Source organism: Dreissena polymorpha, chromosome 5, assembly GCF_020536995.1.
Source record: "Dreissena polymorpha isolate Duluth1 chromosome 5, UMN_Dpol_1.0, whole genome shotgun sequence".
Lineage (NCBI taxonomy): Eukaryota > Metazoa > Mollusca > Bivalvia > Myida > Dreissenidae > Dreissena > Dreissena polymorpha.
The window spans coordinates 2842689-2868247 of record NC_068359.1 but is presented as its reverse complement, the minus strand read 5'-3'; the positions used below and the strand labels follow the sequence as shown (position 1 = coordinate 2868247).

Below are 25559 nucleotides of genomic sequence, written 5' to 3'. Positions count from 1 at the left end.
GACAGTGAATGTGTGTATGTAATCAATAGTGTTTTACATATTGTGCGACGACATTGGCCATATGGTGGTTTTCGTTTAAAAAGAGTGGTACTGGGATGACAATTAATGCATATGCATTAAGCCCTGTTTCCCAAACTGAAGCTTAAATGATCGTTTCAATTAATGATTTGAAAAAAGATAAAAGTGATATTAACTTCAAAGTAACCTCGCTGACAAGGCAAATAAAAAAATCACTTTTAAACCAAACAAACAACAGTAAACATCTTAAAGGGACCTTTTCACAATTTGTAATTAAATGCTTAATATTGAAAAATGTAAACATTGGATCTTAAAGGCTCTATTAAAAGAAGAGGGCGAATAGCCTTAAGGCGCTCACCTGAGACCCGAAGGGACTTAACTATTCTGGGAATGTGGATTTCAAAATTATAAAAATACTTCATGAAACATAACTATAATCATAAGGTTCACAAGAAGAAATTTTCTCGCCCGTGGAAACCATGCTCTTCAGAGCACCGGAACCATTTTCAAACTATATCAAGATATTATAGGAACATGTTCTTAGCATGTTTTTTTTTAAGATTGAAGTAAAATTTGACTAATAGAGAGTTCACAATGTTTCACTATAGCAGTAATAAGAAATCTGCGACCCACCTCAGGGCCTTGCTTTTAAACCAATTGGAACTATTTTCAGACTCACCTTGCAATGATATTTCCAATTTAAACAACAATCAACCCTATTTAAAACACAAATCTGTTATAATCACACCAAAACAACCGACCTGTTTGCCATAACAATTTTAATTCGACTCTTATCAGTCTGAATGTCTTTGATGTGAGTTCCCAGCGGGGCCTATTTCTAAGGACTAAGGGCATTTAAGCTGCAAGCCCGTTACACAGTCATCACATTACCATTTCAAAAGGCCTTAATGAATATTACTGTACCAGACCAATTTAGACACAGTCAATATAGAATTAATTAGTTGCTGATAAGCAGGTGGCTAGATGGGTTCAATTGGAGAGATAATAGTGCATTCCTGACAAGCCATACATTCATGATTGAAGGTTAAACACATTTCAAGTTATATACAATTGTTTCTCCCCTAAGTAATTTGCTGTGAAATCAATATTACTATTTGAAATTTTGAGAATATTTAATAAAGGATTTTCAGATGGCATATATGTTTGTTGCACTTCATCCCCAACCAATCATCATCATAATAATCCTCTTCAGAAAGAAATAAAAATAATAAAACAATTTAACTGTATATCTTAACTGTATATCTTGATATTCAGATGACTGCATGGAGATCATGAATACCATAATATGCGTAAATTTCAATCACAGTGTACATTGGAAATTGCTTTGAAGTAGTATTATAAAAACTAATGGTGTGACTAAGTTTCATGAAGATTTGACTATAAATATGACTTCTAGAGTGATAACAAGGTTTTACTGTAGCATTTAAAGGAAAACTGCCCCGCCCCCTGGCGGTCAATGTCTTTCAACAAACCGGAACCATTTTGGAACTCAGCTGAGATATCATAAGAACAAATGCTCTGATTTTTTATTGAATATTGGACTATAAATATGACTTCTAGAGTGTTTACAATATGTACTATAGCCATCTAAGGAAAACTGCCGCCCCCCTGGCGGCCATGTTTATCAACAGACTGCAACCATTTTCAAACTGAGCTGAGCTATCATAAGAGCAAATGTCCCTACCAAGTTTCATGTAGATTGGAATATAAATGTGACTTCTAGAGTGTTAACTTGTTTCACTTTAGTCATATAAGGAAACCTGCCGCACCCCATGGAGGCCATGTTTTTCAACAGACCGGACCCATTTTGGAACTCAGCTGAGATATTATTGGGAAAAATAATCTGACCACGTTTCATGAAGATTGGACTTTAAAATGAGACTTCTAGAGTGTAAACAAGGTTTCATTATAGCCATATAAAGAAAACTGCCCCGCCCCCTGGCAGACATGTTTTTCAACGGACCAGAACCATTTTCGAACTCAGCTAGAATATCATTGATTCAAATATTCTGACCAAGTTACATGAAGATTGGACAATAAATGTTACTATTAGAGTGTTAAAAAGGTTTCACTATTGCCATATAAGGAAAACTGACCCGTCCCCTGGCAGACATGTTTGTCAACGCACCAGAACCATTTTCGAACTCAGCTGAGATATCATTGGGACAAATACTTGGACAAAGTTTCACGAAAATTGGACTTTAAATAAACTAGAGTGTTAACAATACTTTATTATAGCCATATAAGGAAAACTGCCCCCCCCCTTGGCGGCCATGTTTTTTAAAGGACCGGAATCATTTTCGATCTCAGTCGAGCTATCATAGAAACAAATAATCTAACTGCCCCCCCCCTTGGCGGCCATGTTTTTTAAAGGACCGGAATCATTTTCGATCTCAGTCGAGCTATCATAGAAACAAATAATCTACATTGTCGCACTGTCGTCATCAGATTGTCGCATTGTCGCCATCGTACCATCGCGTTCTCGCATTCTCGCCCTCTGGATTTTAATGTATAACCACGATGGTCCTAACGGTATTCCGTAGCACACACATCTCGACCTGTGTTATAAGACATACTCTTTATAAATTTGAATGTGTTGTGTTCATTCAAACTTGCGATATAAAAATCTATAAAATAGTTTTGAAAACTGAGAATGCGTCTTAGATAATGCAATAGCGAACAACCTCAGTGCCTTCAGCGCTTTGATTTTCTTGACTTATTTTGATAGCGGTTAAAAACCCAAAGACTAAACAATATTTTCTTAGCGTTTATTAAGTATCGATGTCATTCCGCACAACAGACATGAATGACACCTACTACAATAAATGATAGCTATTAAATTAATGTTACTTAATTACCAAACCCAGTTATATATAACTGCAAACGTGTCATTTGTCATGTGCCATTTGTACCCTCCGATCCCTACTTCAGTAGTTTTTAATATATTAGTAGGATTAGTATTTTGCTTCCTATGTATAATCACATTTGGAGAACTTCTTTGATAAAATTGAATATCACGTAATATGGCGACATCCTCCCTAATTAATATTGCAATGAGGAGTGTCGTATTTTATTTATAAATATTGTTTTGTGACGGGCTATGCAATGGAAAATCAATTGTATGAATGAAAATGGAATAAAAAACCCAGATGTGAACATCACATGTGAATCATTTTAATAACCAATTATCGCCTAACTCCGAAGGCCTTTTTACAATTATCTTCAATCCCTGAAAACATAAGGATAGTGAGCCACATCCTGAAAACATGAGGATAGTGAGCCACATTTTAATTGGCGATTTTTTTTCAGTTTTTCATTTATACAACATCAATACGAATCATTCATCAATTACGTTTTTTCAATTTGTTGATACAAACTTTCTATCTGTCTTTGTCAATTCTTCGCATTATTACTCCGCTTGTTTACATTGGGCATAACACTTTATTCGGGTGTGTTTTGGAATAATTCTTGCAGAAATATTTCTCAAACCATACTAAGACATGCGTTTCAACCAAAAAAATAATCGCGCATTAATGCAAGATTAGTGCAAGGTCATCCGAGTGTAATCAACCGCATCGCACACGTGCTTGCGCTCCTAATAATGCAAACTTAAACGCTCACATTCAGATATAAAACAGCAAAAATAATTGTATTGAATGGTATTCCTCTGTTCCAAGTATAGAAATTCATAAACACTTTTCATCCCTATGCTGGTGCAAAGCCATTATTAGTCAATTAGATGCTGGTCAAAACTGATTGATCCCAATTCAGTCACATAATCAGACAATGACTTTGGTATGTCAGCTATGTGTAAACAAGACAAAAGTCATACGTTAAACTTATGCCCGAACGTCAACATTATCAATATGTTATTGCTGTCCAAGTTTTTGCTAGTATTCAATTGTTTGATGGTGACCTACTTATAACTTGAAGTCCGGAAAAACACTTACAGTCGGACATCACCATCAACGTTGTAATCACTGGTAAAGCACTTGTTGAAGTGACGACGGTAAAATTGTTCGCGCACTTAACTACATAAGATGACGTTTTCTCAAGTATTTGATTAACAAAGCAAATAGCAAATAATATAATCTTCGTATATGACGGAAAATGCAGTTCTAGTAACAAAAACATGAGTTTCGTAAAACAAAAAAACACAGAGAAACAGATGTATCGTTTAAATGACAATAGTCATTAAGTGAAATACAGATTTAAAAATAACCCACTGATGTATGACTTACAAATTATTTTAAGCGGAAATCAAAACAACATAAAACGAAATACAAATTAAGTTTTTACGAACGTCTAGACTGAATGATAAAGGACGTGACTGACTATCATAAGGCTCAAGGGCAGCCGCCAATAAAGGTTATTTTACAATAGTAACACGACGAATACTTAAATCAGTCACGTGCAAACTATAGTAAGATTGTCGCATTCTTTGAATTCTCCCGTATAACAGGTCACTATTATAAAACATATAATAAATGGAAAAACGGCAATGGATTTGACGTGAATAAATTGTAACCCACACCCTATGAGTATTCGCCCTATGATTCACGACGATCCGTCGTCTTTCAATAAGCGCATTCTCGTGTTAAATGATGAAATAATTCTTGGCAACAGCTTTCCCAATCGCTCAATGAAACCTTTGACAATTGTCTTCGTTTCGTTCCGTAATTGCCCGATTGTTCACGAAGTGAGTCACGTTCCTTTATCGTGCTTCTACGTAAACAACACCGAAACGAAGTACGTGTCAAGTTACATTCATTGATAAATTTGCGTTACTCTTGACCGACAGACTAGATAATGAGCTTTGCCCATATATGGAAGTTATCGGATCAAGCAGCCTCATACGCTAGAAATGCATACGCCTTTGAATGAGAAGTGTTGATCCATTGCAGACAGCTCGATACATTGATTTCGGGTTGATAATTTGAGCGATACGGCTATATTGTAGACATGAATTAATGCAAACTATACATAATTCTAAAAGATATTGTAAAAACGGATAAACTCGTAACATTAATCGACCGAGAATAGAAAGAAATAGTACAGATATAGAAACAAACATTTTATGTATCGTTTACACATTAACCTCGTTCAGCAATTAATTGTTTTAGTAGACGTTCTAACATATAATTACTTGTCCAATGCGTATTTAAAAGAAAATCAATTCACAATATCAATCCATTGTTTCAAATAATCCCGAGTTTATCGTAACATAGAACATAAAAAGACCGCTGTTGGCGATATTAATTAATAGCGTTAACGTTAAATGTTTCTGCACTTTACATCAATTGTCTTTAAGGTATTTCAATATTAAAAACTTGTATTTAACCCGCAATTAAAAAACAACAGTACATGAGAGGGACATGTATTTCTCCTTAGATACAATCATACAATTTAATTAATGTTATGCGCTAACCATCGTGCAAACCGTACGTCATGAGTACACCTACGTAGGTCATCTTGCAGGCTAATTATTTAAATCTAGCTGCAAGGCTAGGTTGTATTGCCAGTTAGCATTTCATCCATTCGAACACGTTCCATTCGAAAACAGAAGTTTTAATACTGTTGCGCCATTATAACTTTATATTGTATCAATGATTACCAAATAATAATTATGCAACAATCGTCAAATATTTCACAGAGTTATTAATGGTCTGTGTCATTATTGACACATGTTTAAATCGTGAAGAAAATTATTCGAATTTCTTGCATCTCGGGTGTGGTGCATATTTTAAAACGCGGTGATCTCTACATGTTATAGGCCATGAAATTCGTTATTTAAATAAGGAAACGGATCAAATGTCGTTAAAAAAAGACGTGTCACCACACCTTGCTATTGGAAACATTTTAATATGGATTAATTTTACTGACTCTGTCTTCCGTTGTACTATTGTCCGGTTAACTGCCGATTACGCTGCACATTATTATCGGTCTATGTACCTGGTCTTACTATTCCATAGCCACATTTATTGCCCTATTTAAATGTATGTAAACGGTGTTAAATTTGGCCGCATATCTGAGGATCATCAAATTTAGTCATAAAGAGTTCTTTTATTTAATATGGGCCGTGCTCTATGAAAAGGGGGTTTTATGCATGTGCGTAAAGTGTCGTCTCAGATTAGCATGTGCAGTCCGCACAGGCTAATCAGGTTCGACACCTTCCGCCGACACTTTCCGGACTGCACAGGCTTATCTGGGCCGACACTTAACGCACAAGCATTAAACCCCCTTTTTACAGAGCGCGGCCCTTATGTAAACCAACGCTTCATACTATATCCGTTTATTTTTGGTATATTCTTCATATATATCTTCATTTCCGTATATAGTCATTCGTTTGGTAATGGATGTGAACGCCTCTATAGATAGCACCTGTTTAAATTTAACGCAGTTTGAGTTTACATTTTAAATAAACGGTGTAAACAGTTTGATGATCTCTTCGTGACCTTGTACCTGTTTGAACAAACAGATGCGTTCTATAATCCGATTTCCCTATTGTTGTGTATTGATTGATATACGAACACAGTTTGGTCATTATTCGAATCCATTTAAGGTAAAATCAATAATGAGTGTAATATTAATAGATTACTATAATCTTTTTCGGGATAATACACAATGACAAATTGCAATAAATTTGTAGAAAAATGATGTCTTTAATTGCAGCTTTTTGTATATAAAAGTACTAGACACGGTTATACGTACAGTATTTAAGTCTTTCACCTTAACCCATTTATGCCTAGCGTCTAGAAAAATGGCCTTGGCAAACAGCGTACATCCAGATGAGACGCCGCATCATTCGGCGTCTCATCTGGGTCTGTGCTGTTTGCTTAAAGGAATTTTTGCAAAAGAAATATTCTAAATATAGAAATAAGCATACTAGAAATCCCTAATTTTGGAAATAAATTAATCCAGTTTAGAAGGATGGTAGAGACCACTAGGCATAAATGGGTAAAAATATTTCATACAATGAAATGTGTATTTGCAACGATCAAACATCTCGAGTTTATTGTTAAAGATTATGTCGAATGACTACATCGGTAGACTTATATGATGAACCAAAGTTGCGGGTAATAAACACTTCAAAGTTATACAAGTAAAACCTATAATAAGTCGATTTGACTAACTATGCCAGTCAATGATTGGTTTTAAGTAGCAAGTAAGGCGTTAACAACACCCTAAAGTTGATCAGGTTATGCGTTAAACAACACCTTAAAGTTTATCAACGTGTTAAAGTTGCTCATGGAAACAGAGATAGATAACACCTACGTCTCTGATGAAAACAAACGTACAATTAGTCGATTTGACTAACAACACCTTAAAATAGATCAAGTAAGGCGCTTACAACACAATTAGTCGATTTGTCGCCTTACTTTGCTACCCATTCCTCCATTCCACTGAACAAATTGACAGGTTTGCGTAGTAGATTTTGATGACGACAATACTGAAAAACTAGACGTTATTAATGAAATAAATCTGTTGGTAACAATTACATCACTGCAATCATTATGCAGCTTTTGGAACTGATCTTTATAACATGACAAAATGCCAGCAATATTGGAATGTAGTTATAAGCTTATATCATAATTGGTATGCTCGTGTGATAACCATTGAAAGCCGGATTCAATATACGTCACATACCCGGAAAAAGCTCCTTCATATAATCTCTAGACACGATCACGTGATGATCATAGTTGCAACAAGCACTAAAACTATTTGGCTTCAATTATCAAGAACAGACGTTTGGTTACGTTAATATGAAAAATTGACTTCCGTTGTTTAAATATCATGTGAGCAAACAAAGGAGTGTCTGATTGGACGGAATTTGTGACGCATGTTTGAGAACGCAAAGATTAACTAAACGTAGTAACTAAATCGGTAAAATTGAATTCATGATTAGCTACTTAACTCTAATCAAACACTCGTGAAACTATAACTATAACTACATGTGTAATTACTGCAATAAACACCTTCTTATATAAAAACCAATTTACATTGTTAAACCCATGTATGCCTAGCGTCTAGTAAAAAGGCCTTGGCAAACAGCGTAGATCCGGATGAGATGCCGCATGATGCGGCGTCTCATCAGGGTCTGCGCTGATTGCTTAAAGGAGTTTCTGTAAGAAATTTTCTTAATATAAAAATAAATATACTAGACATCCCTTATTTTGGAAAATCCATTGATCCAATTTAGAAGGATGGGAGAGTCCACTAGGCATAAATGGGTTAATGTATACACATTATCTACAATGTTTTTTAAACGTTTTCATAGTTTCGGCCTTGGTGCCTTTTTCAACAACTACAAATGACGTAACGTAAAATGGCAGGAATACCTATTTCAACTATCGATGTGCAAATTAGTCCACGATATTAAACAATGAAATGCTATTCTTTCGGATTATATATAATACATATATTTCTTATGGTAATATTATATAAAAGACTGTAAATATACTAATAAATTTCAACAACAAAAACAACATATTTTTGGGATTCCCACCAGCTTTGAAAGTATCTGACAAGTTCGCGCGATCACATATTTTTAATCATACTCATATAACATCATTGACACTGCTTGGGACAACGACAGTATTAAAATAGGCATGCTATTCGTTTGACGTTCTTAGTATTTAAGGCAGCGTAATTTGATACCAATACAAACATGACACTGCTGTGCATGTTATATTAAAACTTATTACTATTAATTATCGTGTGATGATGCTAATATGCGCCGTCTTCACGTTGCTTGGATACATAAGTGGGGATAGCATCACCAAAAAGTCAGAATGATAACGGAAACAATTAGCGTGGGTGTTTTAATTAACGATTTACCCAAGCGTCGATATTTAAGAAGTACATCATCGACTGTAGTTACAATTAAATAGTTAAATATAGTTATAGTTAAATAGTTCTTTTTAATGCCCACTCATTTTCGAAATACCTTTGGTTTACACAAATGTGTGCCACATTTGGATTTGAGTTGCCTATTTTAATACTTTCCTCCACGGCAAAACGTGTTAATTTACATCAGCATTAATCTATTGTTTACTACTAGTTTTCGTGGGAGAGAATAGTCTACCGGACCAAAGTAAATGAACGTTCCGAAGTTTGATATGTTCATAAATCTATGGTCTTTCATTTGTCGATGTGTGCGCAGATCTCCAATTACTGAAGTATTTTGAACATAATTGTTATTTTGCACCTGTTGTGTCAACAAAATAAATGTATTGTTTCTGATGCAATGGCAACTACAACGTGTTTCTCTATATTGACCGTAAAATTACCACTCATTTGCGAACGCACGTCTCATCATATTGACCACCTCGTATGTGGAACAATTCCATAGTCCCGTTTCATTGCTTCATCGGTAGTCTGAAGAGTGGCTAGTAAAATGTGTTCCCAATTAAGCCAATTTGATCCTTTACTTAGATAGGTCGAGAAAATAATTACATGTTTGAATAGGACTTTAATTTAACTGTAATGGGCGACAATACTTGATAGTCAATATTTCTGATTTTCTTACACAAATGCCTTGAGTATTTTATAGGTATCCAGAAACAAACAACCCATTACGAGACCAGTGTCCGTTAGTCTAAGATGCCACCCACATCACCTTTTTGTCTCAAAATTCCACTTATGTAAAAAAAACTACTTGTTCTATGATCACATCTGACCTTTTACTTTTAAGAGGACCCTTGACCTTTCAATGGGATATTATTTACGTCCCTGAATATAAGAAGTATAATATAAATTTCATCTCAATCTATTTATGATAAAGATTCAAAACAAAAGGTTACTTCTTAAAATAAGTATGAAAAGGTGCATGCATACTCATGTATTATGCGTTCCATAAATGTATTCAAATGTATTTTGCTAGCGTTGATATATGGATTACTAGGTGTTCGTATACTGTCTTCGCGGAATGCTTGTAAACGAAACGTTGCAACAAACTAAGAAAAAAATACATATATGACTAGAGATGACAATAAATACTATTAAATTTTTATTTTTTGCTGTGTATAACTATATATTTAAAGGGATCTTTTCACGGATTGGTAAATTGACAAAATTGAAAAAAGTTGTTTCAGATTCGCAAATTTTGTTTTAGTTATGATATTTGTGAGGAAACAGTATTACTGAACATTTACCATAGTCCAATATAGCCATTTTATGTATCTTTTGACGATTTGAAAACCTAAATATTATAAAGCGTTGCAACGCAAAACGATTGAATAATTTGGAGAGTTCTGTTGTTGTCGTTTATAAAGTTAAATATATAAGCGCCATCCTTCTTTTGCGTGCGAATGTGACCACATCGATGCAGGTACCGTGTTGAAAAATATAGTTAAGCTAAAACAACTAGCAACATATTAGTTAAAGTTGAGCAATATGTTCCTAATCAAGCGTATCTTTTGACGTTATATCAGTATTCGTCATTGGTATAAAACATCGTACATCATACATATCATCTCACTTATTTACCCATGTATGCCTAGTGGACTCTCCCATCCTTCTAAATTGGCTCAATTTATTTCCAAAATTAGGAAATATATTTATTTCTATATTTAGAAAATTTCTTCAGAAATTCCTGTAAGCAAACAGCGCAGACCCTGATGAGACGCCGCATCATGCGGCGTCTCATCTGGGTCTACGATGTTTGCCAAGGCATTTTTTCTTCACGCTAGGCATAAATGGGTTGACATTTCAATCTAGAGCGAGAGTGTCACGTTCCCTAAAATGTCTCGTACAACTAAGAGGTCCGATTCTTTCTGACTGAAATCAATTACTGAAATATATATAAACATTTAAAAAAAAACGTTTAACTGTCATCGACAATATCTTTTGGTAATTCCCAATTTTATTATTCCAAAATGAATAACGATTTTTTTCTTGTGCGAATGATTTAATCTGAGCGATCAATTAAGATTATTAGATTATATGTTCCAAAGATCGCTTAGAGTAAACAATCCACTGGATTAAAATTAAACACATTATTTTGGATATAAATCGATGAGTCACAAAAAATACTTTAGCAATACCAAAATGATACGTCATATTAATACATGACATTAAACCTTCATATGAATTCCTATATCTTGAATTGTCACATAAATAACGCTTTGATTGTATAACAGTTATGAAATAAACAGAATCAGCCTCAACAAACTCGTTGTACAATATCGCACGCATAAATGCCACTCGAAAATCTCAAGCAAGATCGGTCTATCAACGAACTGTACAGCGAGATTTAATACGACACTCGTATTGGCTGTAAAAATAGAAATAGGGCGGAGCGAATTACAGCAAACTGCTATATAAGAATAGCTGTTTACGATTGTGATAGTACACACACTAGAGCGAAACGCACGTGTTAGGATAAAAAACTAAGAAAAAATTAACTCAGAGCTTTGTAATACATTTTCAATCGAAAACGAAGTTACTGGATTATAATATTTACTGGATTATAACGAAGCTGAAATGTAAGTGTTTAAAACCAGACGGAAACATATTGATACATAAAATTATTATTTAATCAAAAAACTTATTTATAATGTTGTATCCTCTATGTCAACCGAATAATGTATATGTGGAACGTGATTATTTAATATACCAACTTCATAATTTGTTTCGCGTTAGGTATTAAACACTTTCCCACAGACAGACCACGTGGATTCTAGTGTACAATAAACATTGTATTGCTCCGTTTAGTCATAGCGTTCAAATTAAATCAGTTAAGTCGTAACAACCGAGTAAAAATACTACGGACACGCGATACACAAATATAATCAACGTCTATTGTTTATTGTTTTAAGGCTAGATGAAAGGAAAAACTAGTAACAGTAAACTGTAGTACTATCTAGCGCTAAATCGCAGGGAACAAGTAGAGAAACGTTTCTATTGAAGAAGATTTTGATAAAAATCAGAAAAAATATCATGGTGTCGTTTCTTAACGTGAATTAGAGGTAAAGGGATTTTCCCATCTAGAGATCGGTAGTATTGTGTTAAACCCTCGATAATCAATTGTAATGTGGTTTAACACAAATTGCCCCGTCACCGGAGTGTTAAATATTTAACAAAATAAAAGAGAAGATAAGATCTGAGAAATTCAAAATGCTGAAGTGTCAACCGAATAATTTGTTCTTTTGTTTTTCAATTTTGACGATGACTTCACTGATTAATCTCCGGAAAGCGATACGGAATTCCAAAAATGCATGGTGAAAGGCGAAGAGTTCCTTTTTTATGATTATTCACTGCTAATCTCTGTGACTTTACCATGCTTTTTTATTGTAGTGACAACCCAACAAACCGCATTCGACAGTTTGAGTCTACCAATTTGAGATTCTTAGAGAAACAGTTCCCGCAACACAGGAATCGTCAAACTCGCATCACGGAAATGGTTGCAGTCACATTATACCTCGCAGTGGCCGTTGTCACCTTATTGGTCATCTATATCAAATACTTCGGTAGAAAAAGGTAAATAAATATACGTGTGTTTTACTAACATTAAAGCATATAAGAAAATATTATTTACAAATTGTTGAAACTGCATGCTTTACCATTTAACTGATTTCTTTTATAGCGCATTAAACAAATTACAGGTCATTTGTTTAACACTTTCGCATGCCAATCTGTCAACGTAAGTAACAAAAACGTAAAAAAAAGCTAGAATTACTAGACGCGGCTTGTCACTGTTCGTGTCATAATCCAATTACCATACGAATAATGACAGTTTCATCAAACAAAATGATTTAATTTATTAATTTGCATGTTGCTGTTCACAAAGAAACTCATAAGATTTTAATTTTCATTTCAGAAAAGAGGGTGAGCCGCCAATTGTTCCTGGACACTTTTTGTTTGGCAACGGAAAGGCATTCTCGCAGAATGCAGTGGAATTCATACACAAGTCTACAGCGCGATTTGGAAAAGTGTTCACAATCCGTCTTTTAAACCAACACGTTACAATCATAAACGATCCTCATTCTTACGAACAAGTTTGCAAGGAAAGGAACTTTGACTTTGATGCGATACAAAAGCAAGTGAACAACAATGTTTTCAGTTTCAAACTCCATGATTCCAAGAAAATGATAAAGGAGGCTTCTAAGAAGGTCAAGGGCCAGTACTTATACGCCAACATGCAATCGTTCGCCCACCACTTACAGGAGGCATTCGATGCCAGCACGGAATCGACGCCTGCTGAGAATGGGTGGTGCAAAGACCGTCTTCGAGCGATGTCATCAAAGACCATGTTCAGAGCAATCTTCCGCACCATTTTCGGCAAGGAGAAGCCTGATGATGTGTTCGAGCCAATGACCGTCTACAAAAATTTCGATTTGTTCCACAAGTACTTCAATTTTCTCTGGCTCGGACTGCCAATCAAGCTTTTCCCGAAGGCGTGTCGCGCCTTGGAGATGCTGGTACAGATGCCAACATCCAACGACATCATCAACAGGGACGACGTCTCGGACTACATTCGCTACTCCACACAGTTCATGAAGGCACACGGACAGACCGAGGCTGATATTATTGGACACAATCTCGTCTTCTTGCACGTCAACTACAACACCTTCCGCGTGTCTTACTGGCTTATCTACTACCTTACTCAGCATCCAGAGGCTATTGAAGCCCTCGTAGCCGAGATTGACGATACAGTCCGTGTGAAATCCGAAACCTGCGACGATGAAAGCGACATTGAGCTCTCTATTCAAGATCTGGACCGTCTGCCCGTTTTAAGTACGTTAAATTTCTCCATACTTTTTATGCTCATTTTTTAATCGTTATCGTAACCGGATCTTTACCAAAAAATAGAAATCCAATTCGAATGTTTTTTTTTTTTAATAATTCGTTAATGTTTTTATTTAATAATTATATATAACGTTTTATATAATGTTAACATGTATAATTACAGACAGTATCCTGAACGAAACTATTCGTTACACAAGCGGCGTGTTGATGGTACGAGCAATCACTGAAGATACCGCGTTCACGATGGAGGACGGAAGCGTCCATAATCTGAGGGCAGGGGACAGAGTTGCCATGTACCCGCCAGCAATCCACAACGACCCCGAGGTGTTCGAAAATCCTGAAGTAAGTAGTATTTTACAAGATTCATGTTAACAAATGTGAAAACATATTCGAAACGATAAATTATTTGAAAAAAAATGCTTTAACATATAAGTACACAATATTTAATTTCCATTCCGAAAAAACAGACTTATTGTTGCTTAGAAAGATGGCTAATGTGTTATTGTTTGTTTATTTTCAGGAGTTTAAATATGACAGATTTATCGATGCCAAATTTTATAAGGATGAAAAGGAGATTCGAAACCCACTCCTCGCATTCGGTTCTCTGTGTCCCGGCAAGAGACTGGCCATGACGCAAGCAAAATGGTTTATTTTCAATCTCGCTCACCAATTTGACTTTCAAACCGAAGAAGGGCAAACCTGTTGTCCAGATGTGAAATACTACGGTCATGAAATCTTACCACCCACCAATGACGTTGATGTCCTCTACAGACGGAGAGAGAATCGCCGCAGAATTGAGTTCGTTCACGACCGGTTTGTAACATTCCATTGTGTTCTTGTCGAAGTAAATCCCTACAGAAACTTACAAAGTTATGTTTTGTGATCCTTAAAAGACATGACATTGTTTTCGCCAAAATATGTGCATTGTGTTACTGTTCTTTCATTTCCACATATATTTTTGTATACGTTTTTGCAGTGCCTAGTTGTTTTTAATTTGGCATGTATTCTTGTTTTATATTATAAATATGTAAGCGAGATATTGTAAATGTGCTTAAGAAAGAATGTGTTTAGAAAATGTGAATGTCAGTATTTAAGTATAAATGCGTATTTGAGTGTTCGTATGTAATATAGCATGTCAGCATCAATCACTGTTAAATGTAAAACGGGTAACGTGCATATATGTAAATAGTTTTGTTATAAGTGATACAACTAATACTGCATATACTTTAACCCATTTATGCCTAGTGTCCTGAAAAAAGGACATTGCAAACAGCGTAGACCCAGATGAGACGCCGCATGATGCGGCGTCTCATCTGGGTCTGCGCTGTTTGCTGAAAGGATTTTCAGTAATAAATATTCTAAATATAGAAATAAGTATACTAGACATCCCTAATTTTAGAAATAAATTGATCCAATTTAGATGGATGGGAGAGTCCACTAGGCATAAATGGGTTAAAAAAAAAAGATAAACGCGAAACAAGCTCAGAAAGACTTTTTGTATGATTTAAGGATTGTTATGAAAGTATAACATTGAACGTGTTATGCATATTCTATTTGTATTTTGGCATTTAAACTTGTTCAGATATGATGTTCATACATATGTAAGTGCTATGGTAATATACATTTTATTTATTGATGTTCCAGCAGTTGTGAAATAGTTAAATTATTTATTAAGAGTTGTGTAAAGCCCTTCACACATCATTTTATGTTCAAGAAATTCACTCATATGTCCAATCTTAAACACATTATCCATCATCATTAATTTATCGTTTTCATCATTACCATCGTCATCATCATCATCATTATCATCGTCGTTGTCGTCGTCATCATCATCATCATCATCATCATCATCATCATCATCATCATCATCTATAATTATTTAATTGTATAAACCCCACATTCACTTGTAAATAGTCATTAAATATTTATTAAATCGTTTACCATTTACTATTATTGTGGATATTAAGTGAAAAGGACTCTCGCATTGCTATTAAATTGAGTTGTTTTAGAAATAATTTCTTTATGGTAAATGACAAATACCCAATAAAAGTACTATCAGTTTACTTGGGGGACCTCTTCATATACATTGTTATATTGTAATTATTACAAAATGTTTGTTGTGAATAATGTGTTTATTTTATTGCAATTGTGTGATGTTAACTATTTATTATGTAGTGAAGATATTTCAGATGTTAAGTAAACCCGTCACTGGTGCTTTGTCAATGTGAATAAAACAACTCCCTATTTAAAAATAAATATTATTGAAAGTACCACATCGTTTATTAATACTGTCCATCAAAAGCGTAACTACCCAGATAATTACGTTACACGGTAAATGTCACACACGTTGTCATGTGTCCGACTTCTGTCTAAAACGTCTGGTTGCAGGACGCTAACGTTGGAAGAGGCGGTCGGTAAATAATTTCATACATTCGTATTGAGACGCAAAAAAATGCTGCTTTCATTAAGGGTGAGGTTGGTATTAAGACGATTACAAACAAACGCTCCTCACATTTAGGGCGCGCACAAATAACCAGTATTGATACAGGCAACGATAATACAATGCAAGCAGTACATAAGGGTACATCTGCGGTGAATAGAGTGGGTACACATGGCATTTTCTTGAAAAAAAAGCTATAAATACAAAACTAGAAAAAACTGTACCCATTCGATTGGTTATACAATAAACACTTACGAACTGAATTGGTTTAGAAAATAAAGTGAGATGTCATAACCAATGTAGAACATTTGCATTCGTGAAAACTCGTCTTGAATTTTGGTACGCCACAACAATGTCTGGTTTGCGCTAACATAATATTGTATAATGTTTATGCGTTTAACTCATGGATATGGACATCAATAAAAATTATTAAAACATTATTTATAAAATAAACTGATTGACAAAAGATGCATAAATTCATATTAAATAGATGACGTTAACTTTCAGAGTCGGCCTTTTCACGAGCAGTAGATATACAGCACATTCGAAACAATTTGTATCTTCTATTATTCTCCTGTAAATGAATATATATTTAGTTTTTTTTTTAATTAACGTATGTATACCGCAAGCATGGCTGTGAATATGTTGAATGTGAATACTTTTTAAAAAGATTCTTAGTAACATGCAAGTATTAAAGGGGCCTTTTCACGTTTTGGTAAATTGACAAAATAAAAAAAAAGTTGTTTCAGACTCGCAAATTTTCGTTTTAGTAATGATATTGGGAGGAAACAGTAATACTGAACATTTACCATGCTCTAAAATAGCCATTATATGCATCTTTTGACGATTTAAAAACCTGAAAATTATAAAGCGTTGCAACGCAAAACAATTGAATAATTTGGTGAGTTCTGTTGTTGTCGTTATATTTTGTGAAACTACTAGGATTGCTTACCGGTATATACAGTAACAATTACAAATCCCATTGAATGAGCACGGATGGCCGAGTGGTTTCAGCGGTAGACTTTTACTCCATGGCTCTGGACAGGGGTCAGTGGTTCGAGCCCATTTGATGGTTACTTTTTTACTTTTTTTATTGTAATCTTTGTTTTTTACTGGAGCTTTTAAAATCCAATGTTAACATTTATCAATATAAAGCAATTATTGGCAAACGCCAATACATGCCATATCTGTGAAAAAGCCCATTTAAGCCGTATATCACACTAAAATAATATGCGTAAAAATATATGGTCGACCACCAATGTGTTCCGATTCCATGTCTTCTTTAGTCTAAAACAGTATTTTGATATGTTTAACGGATGCAGTTAGTAGAACAGGTGTTGATGTTCTTTATAACTAGAGGTAAATGTCATTATAATGTTGGTACATCTGGATTCCCTCCGTTTCAATCCATCTGCCGATTGATGTAAAATGTGAACAGCGGATTGTGAAATGGCGTAAGTCAACTATCATAATGTCAACAGAGAGATCAAACTCTCAAACTTGTTTTATAACTCATGCACATGACTCAATGCCATTTTTTCACAACAATATTGATTGGAATTTTGATATGGTTATAAAGCAGTTTTCCTTTCAATGATATCTCGACAAATTGCGACTTCAGTGTGGTAAATGAAAACAAAAAAGCAATTCTCTGGCAAAGGTAATTTTCAGCGTCGTTTTGAGTATCAGAAAACGAAATAATCAATTAAAAGACACATTATAACATTTGTCGAATTTATAAATGTAATTTTCACACAAAAAGTTAAAGAAAACAAACGGGGGTATTTCATGTCAAGTTGAAATACATTCTGCTTCACACGATAGAAGTAATTCTCATATCTATTACCCCATCCGTGACTTCTTAATAACGCTTTTTTGTGAAAGGATCAAATACAACCAGCGAATCGCGCTAAAATACATCTAACTTTCCATACAATAACATGTTAGATAATCGTTTGCGAAAAGGCATTTATTTTGCAATAAAAATCAAATTATAACGAAGTATGCTCATTTATTTAGCAATAAATTAATCATTATTCTTTTCGGATTCATTGTTCAATTTTTTATTAATTTGTTTTATTAAATTAGTTTTTTTAAATATTAAATTATGTCCGTAATATTTACTTGCGTCAATGCATTGATAAGGCAAAAAAACTCACTTTGACATTAACGAGGGGATTATTGTTATTCGAACTACTACTACTACTACTACTACTACTACTACTACTACTACTACTACTACTACTACTACTACTACTACTACTACTACTACTACTACTACTACTATTACTTCTACTACTACTTCTACTACTACTACTACTTCTTCTACTACTACTATTACTACTACTACTACTGCTGCTGCTGCTGCTGCTGCTACTACTACTACTACTACTACTACTACTACTACTACTACTACTAATAATAATAATAATAATAAAAATAATAATGATAATTATTGTAATAACAACAAAATCATAATAGTAATGACCATATGTAGTTTTGATTTTATTATCACAATCTATTATGTTATGTAAATGCTAAAGAAAAACATGATTTTAGTCACACCTATACAATTTTAACAAGGTATATGCTTTTTTTAATTATGTGTGGCGCAAAAATATCTGGTTAATATAATCATAAAAATACAATTATTATTATTTATGACTTGTAAAAAGTAAAAATCAACTTATATGCACTTGCTGGTTATGTTTCGTGTAATACTCTCATTAAAACATCATTTAAAATTAAAAAGAAATACAAAATTACGTATGTCTTTGTTTCCTTACATTTTTTAAACTTTCCTAAAATGACGTTTAATACGTGTATGACGTTGTGTCGACTTATGCATTATTAACGTTCGCTTAAAATTTACCGTAAAAACTGTATTTGAATGTTTGTTTTGGTTGTTATTGTTTTTATAAAGTGTCCGCATTATCTTGTCAATAAATGTATTTTTAAAGGATTTGCCTGTTTCTAAATACTTCTACGAAATAACGGCTGCATTTTAAGAAGCGTTTGCATCGTATTACAGCTATAATATTATGTACCGGTACATGATAATATATTTCATATATGGTTGCAATTAATAAGCTTCTTTAGAATTTGAAGTTATAACACATTTCTAATTACATATATACTATCGATAGTTTTTAATATAAGAACCTTGTACATGTATGCATTGTTGCAATAAAATGTATTATTACATTGTTTAATAAATAAACTATTTACTTTGTAAACACTAAATGCTATCTTTGATCACTTGGGCTTTTGGCCTTCTGGATGTATGATTTAATAAACTTGTTAAACTTGTTTAAAGTAGAGAATGACTTATATCATGAAAAGGTCCTTCTTTAATTAATGTTATCGCAGGCAGTAAAATGAGAAGTTAAGTCATATCTACATGTAGTTGAAACATGCATTGTTGCGCTGCTGAAGGTCAAGATTCTCAGGTCATGTGAACGTGACCAACATCGTTGTTTCGAACGAGCAGTAAACTTTACATACCCTTCAAACACGCGCAGCCAAAAACATTGCGGCGTCAATTATGTTAGTAAGATACGTGTCAAGATAATTAGGTGTTGTCATAATTATTCAATTTTACCAAAAAAATGTGTATTCATCGTGACATTTTGCGCATGTAGTCAGGTCCGTTTTCAGTTTTATGGGTCAGTGTCACTTTGGCGCATTATGAGTCGACGTTGACCGTCATGTATAATTGCAGAATCGTGACCATGTACCAACTTGGGTACCTGAACTGCAGCCGTGACCCTACACGCTGGTTGCCCCTGAACGTGTGTCCCATTTGTTATAATTACAAGGACGTGACAGTCGGACTGTCAGTGCACGTATATTGTGCATTTTACGGGTATCTCTGAATCGGTATTTAAGTGATTAATTAATATTTGATGTGAGAGGCAGACAGTTCATCACAGGGAAAGACAACATAATTAGGAAGATGTAAATAATTGAATCGCATGATGTGCGTAATTTGACGGGAAAAACGCAACACTGTCGCCTTTTACTGTTTGTAAATATAAACGCAAAACTTAAATAAAATGTAGGAAAAATGTAAATATTTAATTATTAAACGGCCGTTCACATTCAATTGATGTAAGTAATTTTGATCTGTGTGTGTGTAATAAGCTATTGTTGATGTCATAAAATGCCAGTCAATGACGTTTTTGCAAATACTTAATTTTATCGGTTAATGTTTACTTCCGACTGTACACAGTTTGCGGATCTATAGATGAATTTCGTGGTAAACAAAAATATGTGCATAAGAATATGTTTAATTGCAGTCAAACAACATGATGGTGAAATTGCAAATGTTTCTTAATTAATTGAACACGGATAAGTTAGGTGTGCCTTTTTAATACATGCACAGATGTATAATAGCGACCATGTTTACAGTCTATGTAACATCGAAAACGAAAAGCCGGCATCAATAAATTAAATCTGCTCTTGTATCGGTTTTGATTTGACATCGGCATTTCGAATGAATTAATTTCAAATTATGAAATATAAACTTTTATTGCGACTTAAAATTGCCCCGTGAATTGTAAATGGCTCTTTGATATTTTTTAACATAAACATTGCGTGTAGCCTATCAATTACGTCGATAATTTTTCTACGTTTTTCAACATTTGCGTGCTAACGTTGCAACATAAAGGAATTTAAATTAAAAGGACAAGCCGAAGAGAAATTGGACCATTGCTCATATGTATAAAGCAATGACTGCCGATTGCCCAGATTACTTTTGTAATATATCATTCCTTTTAAAAACAAATGTTAAAAGTAACGATTTATGTCTAAACTTTACCTTTGATCCCAACACCGCTTTTTATTGCATTTAAACACGAGACGTTGAGGTATTGTTAAAAAAATAAGAACATGCTATAAAATTTTGGGGAGCAACCAGCGGAAAAATAGACAAAAGATATTAAATGAATTAAAAGAGAAACTTTGAGAACTACATGGGTGATCTCGAGGCCAGATAATTATGTTGCTAATTTATGTTTAAGCAAATGAAGGCTGTCTTTCGGGGTTCAGCCATTTTTAATGTCAAACGAGTGTTCAATCGATATAAAAGAAATGTATTTAACACAAGAGAGAAAGAAAGCAAAAAAGAACAAGAACGTTTTAATAACAGGAGACATTCGTGGTTCCATTATAAGGAGTGTCTGGAAGAGTTTAGATAGATACTTATATTTTTAGTCACGCAAACTTGGTTTGAATGTTTTACATGACCATATACGTTTTTTTTTCATTTTCCCGATTTGTAAATTTAATTCGGTGCTTTTATTTTGGAGATAGGAAAAAACTAACGTGATTTTTATTGGCGAGCAAAATCACTTTTGATAATTAAACTGTTAGTTTAAGATTCATTTTTACCCTTGAGTTTGCGATCATAGTTAATTTTTGGATAAAATTAAATAAGATGTTTGGTGAAGGGGTGGGTTCAAAACAATACAGCATATAATTATAGCTTGTATTTAAGATTACTTATTTCAAAACAAAAGATGTCCTCTTACTTGCGAGAGTTTCTGAAGAAACAAGTTTCCTTAAACATCGTCATCTTCGTCTCGCTGCTAACAGGTATTCCATATAACTTGGTGGACAAACGACAAATGAAAAGAAAAAAACACATGTACAGCATTTGTATTCAGATTTTGTTTGTATATAGGCAATGCTTCCTATTATTTTGTGTTGAAGCAATATTTCCCGACCACAATTTTAATTGTTATTTTTAAAATATGCCATATTTCAATATACACAGTTATTTCACTTCACAAGATGTTGAGTAAAATAACTGTGTATATTGAAATATGTCATATATTAAAAATAATTAAAACGAAATCAATTAATTGTTACGAAAGAGTTTGCATTCATAAATTTTCTCTTAGATGCGTATTAACACAATATAAAATAATACTTGCACATACGGGGTAAAATTTCAGAAAATATGTTAAGCAGCCTTGAGAAGATGTCACTAAGTAGAAAAAATAATGTAAATGATACGCATGCATGTAAATATCCTAATAATTTTTAACTGTGGTAAAAACTAATAACGTGGGTGTGAGAAGTAGTGAAGGCGTTGTCTGCATTTTGGTTTAAGTTGGTGTTGAAATCTTGTTAAGTGAGTGATAAAAAACAAAGACAGTTAAGATATTCTAAGACGGTATGGTAGGCATCTTTTTATCCTGTCACATGCCTTTAAATCAGCCCGATAACCAGGCAACCTAATATCCCAAAAGATATAAGGCTAGATGACCACGTGACCTCGAATATCCGTCAGTTGATGTCCGCGCATGCGCACGCCTGTACTATTTTCTATTTATAAAATATACTTGTTTTCAATAAAAAAAAACAACATACGTGTAAAGTACTGTTTGTTTAAAAATTATTATTTTAACAGCATAATTCCGTCTTTGTGTATTGAATTAATAACGATTGACTCGATTTCTGTGTTGTTTAACAAGACGGAAGCTAGCTTAAGCGTTTTGCATGACGTGACGTCACAATGTATTTGCTGCGGCGTGTTTTTTCCCATATTAAATATTTAAACACAAAATACTGGAAAACTATATATTTTAGAAACAGTTCAACGAATGTTGTAAATGTGACAGGATAAATAGAATAATAGGTTGGTGACGTGGATGGAGAATGGTTATCTGGCTCGTCGGGGGATCTTATCGGGTGAGCCGATAACTTCCTCCGACGAGCCAGATAACCATTCTCCATCCACGTCACCAACCTATTATTCTCTATATATTTTTCAGATTACAATCGGAAACATTGATTAGATAAATGTGTTTTTAATCCAAGTGAAGTTCGGGATTGGTGCAGTGGGTTTAGTTCACAAATAGTCTTTTATTTATCTTAAACAGACACAATTTTGATTTCCCAAAGTACTAGTATAGATCGCGTCATAAAGACTGAGGGATTTAGTGTTGAAGGGAGACAACTCGAACGATTTCGCTTGTTTCGTGTAAAATACTACTGTGTTCAAGGTTAAGGTAAAGATTTTCAATTTGAAATATTGGTGGTAAAATTTCACAATACGGATCTTTCGAAACATATAACAGTGAAAACACGTCACTATGGCAAACATAAAGAAAGCACATAGGTCTTTATGGTGCAATTTAATGAAACAAATTTTTTTCGACAGCCTCCAAAAAGCACGGTTAAAATTGATGCGGATGGAATGCAATGAATGGAGACTATGTTTATGTGATCATGTGAAAGGGAAAAACGAATTTATAAAAAAAGTCATTTCTACGCCAGGCATCCAGATAGACAAATACTATCAGTAAAGGTACTATGAAACCCCGGTACAATATTAACACTTTTGTGGAGACCAGAAATGAAACAAAAAGCAATACACACAGTTGCGCAAAATATGCCACGCATGGAATGAAATGGGTGTTTAAATAAATTAACATACAATACTTATGTCATGACATGCTTACATATAAAAATATGAACTAAAGCAATACTTTTTTGAGTTACAGACTGCAAAATAAAATATTGTAATTGGCTCTCCACAAGTGAAATAGGTTACAAGCACCGACGAGAGTTAAAGTTCTTGGACTCTTCATTTAACCAATGCTATCTGTAGATCTATGAAGTTTAATTTTAATGCATGTCATTGTAATGGAATTATAGAGTGAACAAGACAATTAACAAAGGACAAAACCTGTGTTAACCCATTTATGCCTAGCGTCTAGAAAAAAGGCATAGGCAAACAGCTTAGACCCAGATGAGACGCCGTATGATGCGGTGTCTCATCAGGGTCTGCGCTGTTTGTTTAAAGGAATTTCTGTAAGAAATATTCTAAACATAGAAATAATGTACTAGACATCCCTTATTTTGGAAATAAATTGATCTAATTTAGAAGGATGGAAGAGTCAACTTCATAAACCATCAATAATTGTGTTAATATTGAGCGGTTGTACTTTTACTCTGCTCTTCCTCTCAATGTCTTCTCTGAATATATTAAGTTTTATTTTATTTCCTTTAGTACTTTTCTATTTATGCTAGACACATGCACAATCAACAAAGTTATGAATCTAGGAATGCAGCGAAAGTGTTTTTCCGTAACCATAGCATTTTTATTGAAGCCTTCCATGATTATATATTACATTTGAATACTTCCAGAGTTATGCCCCCACAAGAAACAAACCATACAAAACGTACGCAAAATGCAATAGCTCCAAAGAACTAAACGGAAAAACAGGTGTAGTTATTGTACGCTGCGCTGTAATATTGATCAACAAGGATGGAGGAATTCCAAAACAGTCTGTGAAATACAATAATTCAAATCGTCGACGTCATGTGTTTTAAATATTACGTCCCTTGTGTTGACCCATTAAACACGGCACTACGCTTACAATTATCTCGCGTCAACTGAAAACACATCTGTTTTCCTAAGGTAACGTTACGTCGAATAGGAGACGCCACTTCCTTGTTACTTCGATCATTAAATCAATGCTTGCAAATATGTTGAAACAGGCGACGGCATCCTTAACATTCCAACGGTTTGTCAACATAATTTCAATTAGGAATGATCATTAAGATGTTTTGATTCTGAAACATCATGTTGCTTTAATTAATATTTAATGAATACTGTCGGGAGTAATGACATTCCAGACGTCAAGGAATACGTGGGCGGGAAATTATTCTGAGACTGATATCCAATTTAATTTAATTTAAACTTTGATTCTTATGTTAACCGATTGTTGAAACATGCTTTTGAGTGTCGTTGTATTTTTTATTTATATCATTCTTTTGATTCAAATTGATATATTTTATACTTGGTGAATAAATTCTAAAACAAAAAAGATCATTTACACACATTTCAAATTCGTTGACAAACACTTGATTGGTCCCATGTAGCCCCGACCTCGTAAAACCTGCTGTGGACTGTATGTGTGTACTTACACCCGTCTTGTTTCGTGTCCACTCATGTGACGTGCCCGGTGGAGTTCCTGCAATAATGATTTAAGCAAAATACTGTATTCTGACATATGTGGATGGATTGATGTAGCTTCTCGACATCACGAGACGATTTGTTGCGGGCCAGGCTCAGCGCTGTACCTTAGCAAAGGTACACAAACGACGTCAAGGTACTAATAGGTTGAATATTGCAATAGAGATCTATTGTTCTTATCAGCTTAATACATTTTTACTTAGGCCACGACTTTTATATTTCTTGGTTTACAAAACCGCCGACCCTAATTTTTGGAAAATGGGAAAAAAAATAAAATCGGAAAATCGTCTTTTTTTTAAATATTTTATTCCCGACCGCACTGCAAAACGAGCGAAACGAGAA

At 34.1% G+C, this 25559-nt stretch overlaps 1 protein-coding gene across 1 annotated transcript; it reads left to right on the top strand.

Moving 5' to 3' along the window:
• The first annotated feature begins 11397 nt into the window (after positions 1-11397).
• LOC127832277 (cytochrome P450 7A1-like) lies at positions 11398-16058 on the top strand. The gene is made up of 5 exons (XM_052357672.1): positions 11398-11525; positions 12337-12519; positions 12860-13776; positions 13952-14130; positions 14309-16058. Exons 2-5 carry the CDS (start codon positions 12440-12442, stop codon positions 14669-14671), a joined length of 1539 nt encoding a protein of 512 aa, XP_052213632.1. The 5' UTR covers positions 11398-11525; positions 12337-12439; the 3' UTR covers positions 14672-16058.
• The last annotated feature ends 9501 nt before the right edge of the window (positions 16059-25559 follow it).

Coding starts and splice junctions, on each gene's coding strand:
- LOC127832277 (XM_052357672.1), top strand. CDS start 12,440: ATGGTTGCAGTCACATTATACCTCGCAGTGGCCGTTGTCACCTTATTG. Junction 13,777..13,951: donor GGACCGTCTGCCCGTTTTAA/GTACGTTAAATT, acceptor GTATAATTACAG/ACAGTATCCTGAACGAAACT. Junction 14,131..14,308: donor AGGTGTTCGAAAATCCTGAA/GTAAGTAGTATT, acceptor GTTTATTTTCAG/GAGTTTAAATATGACAGATT.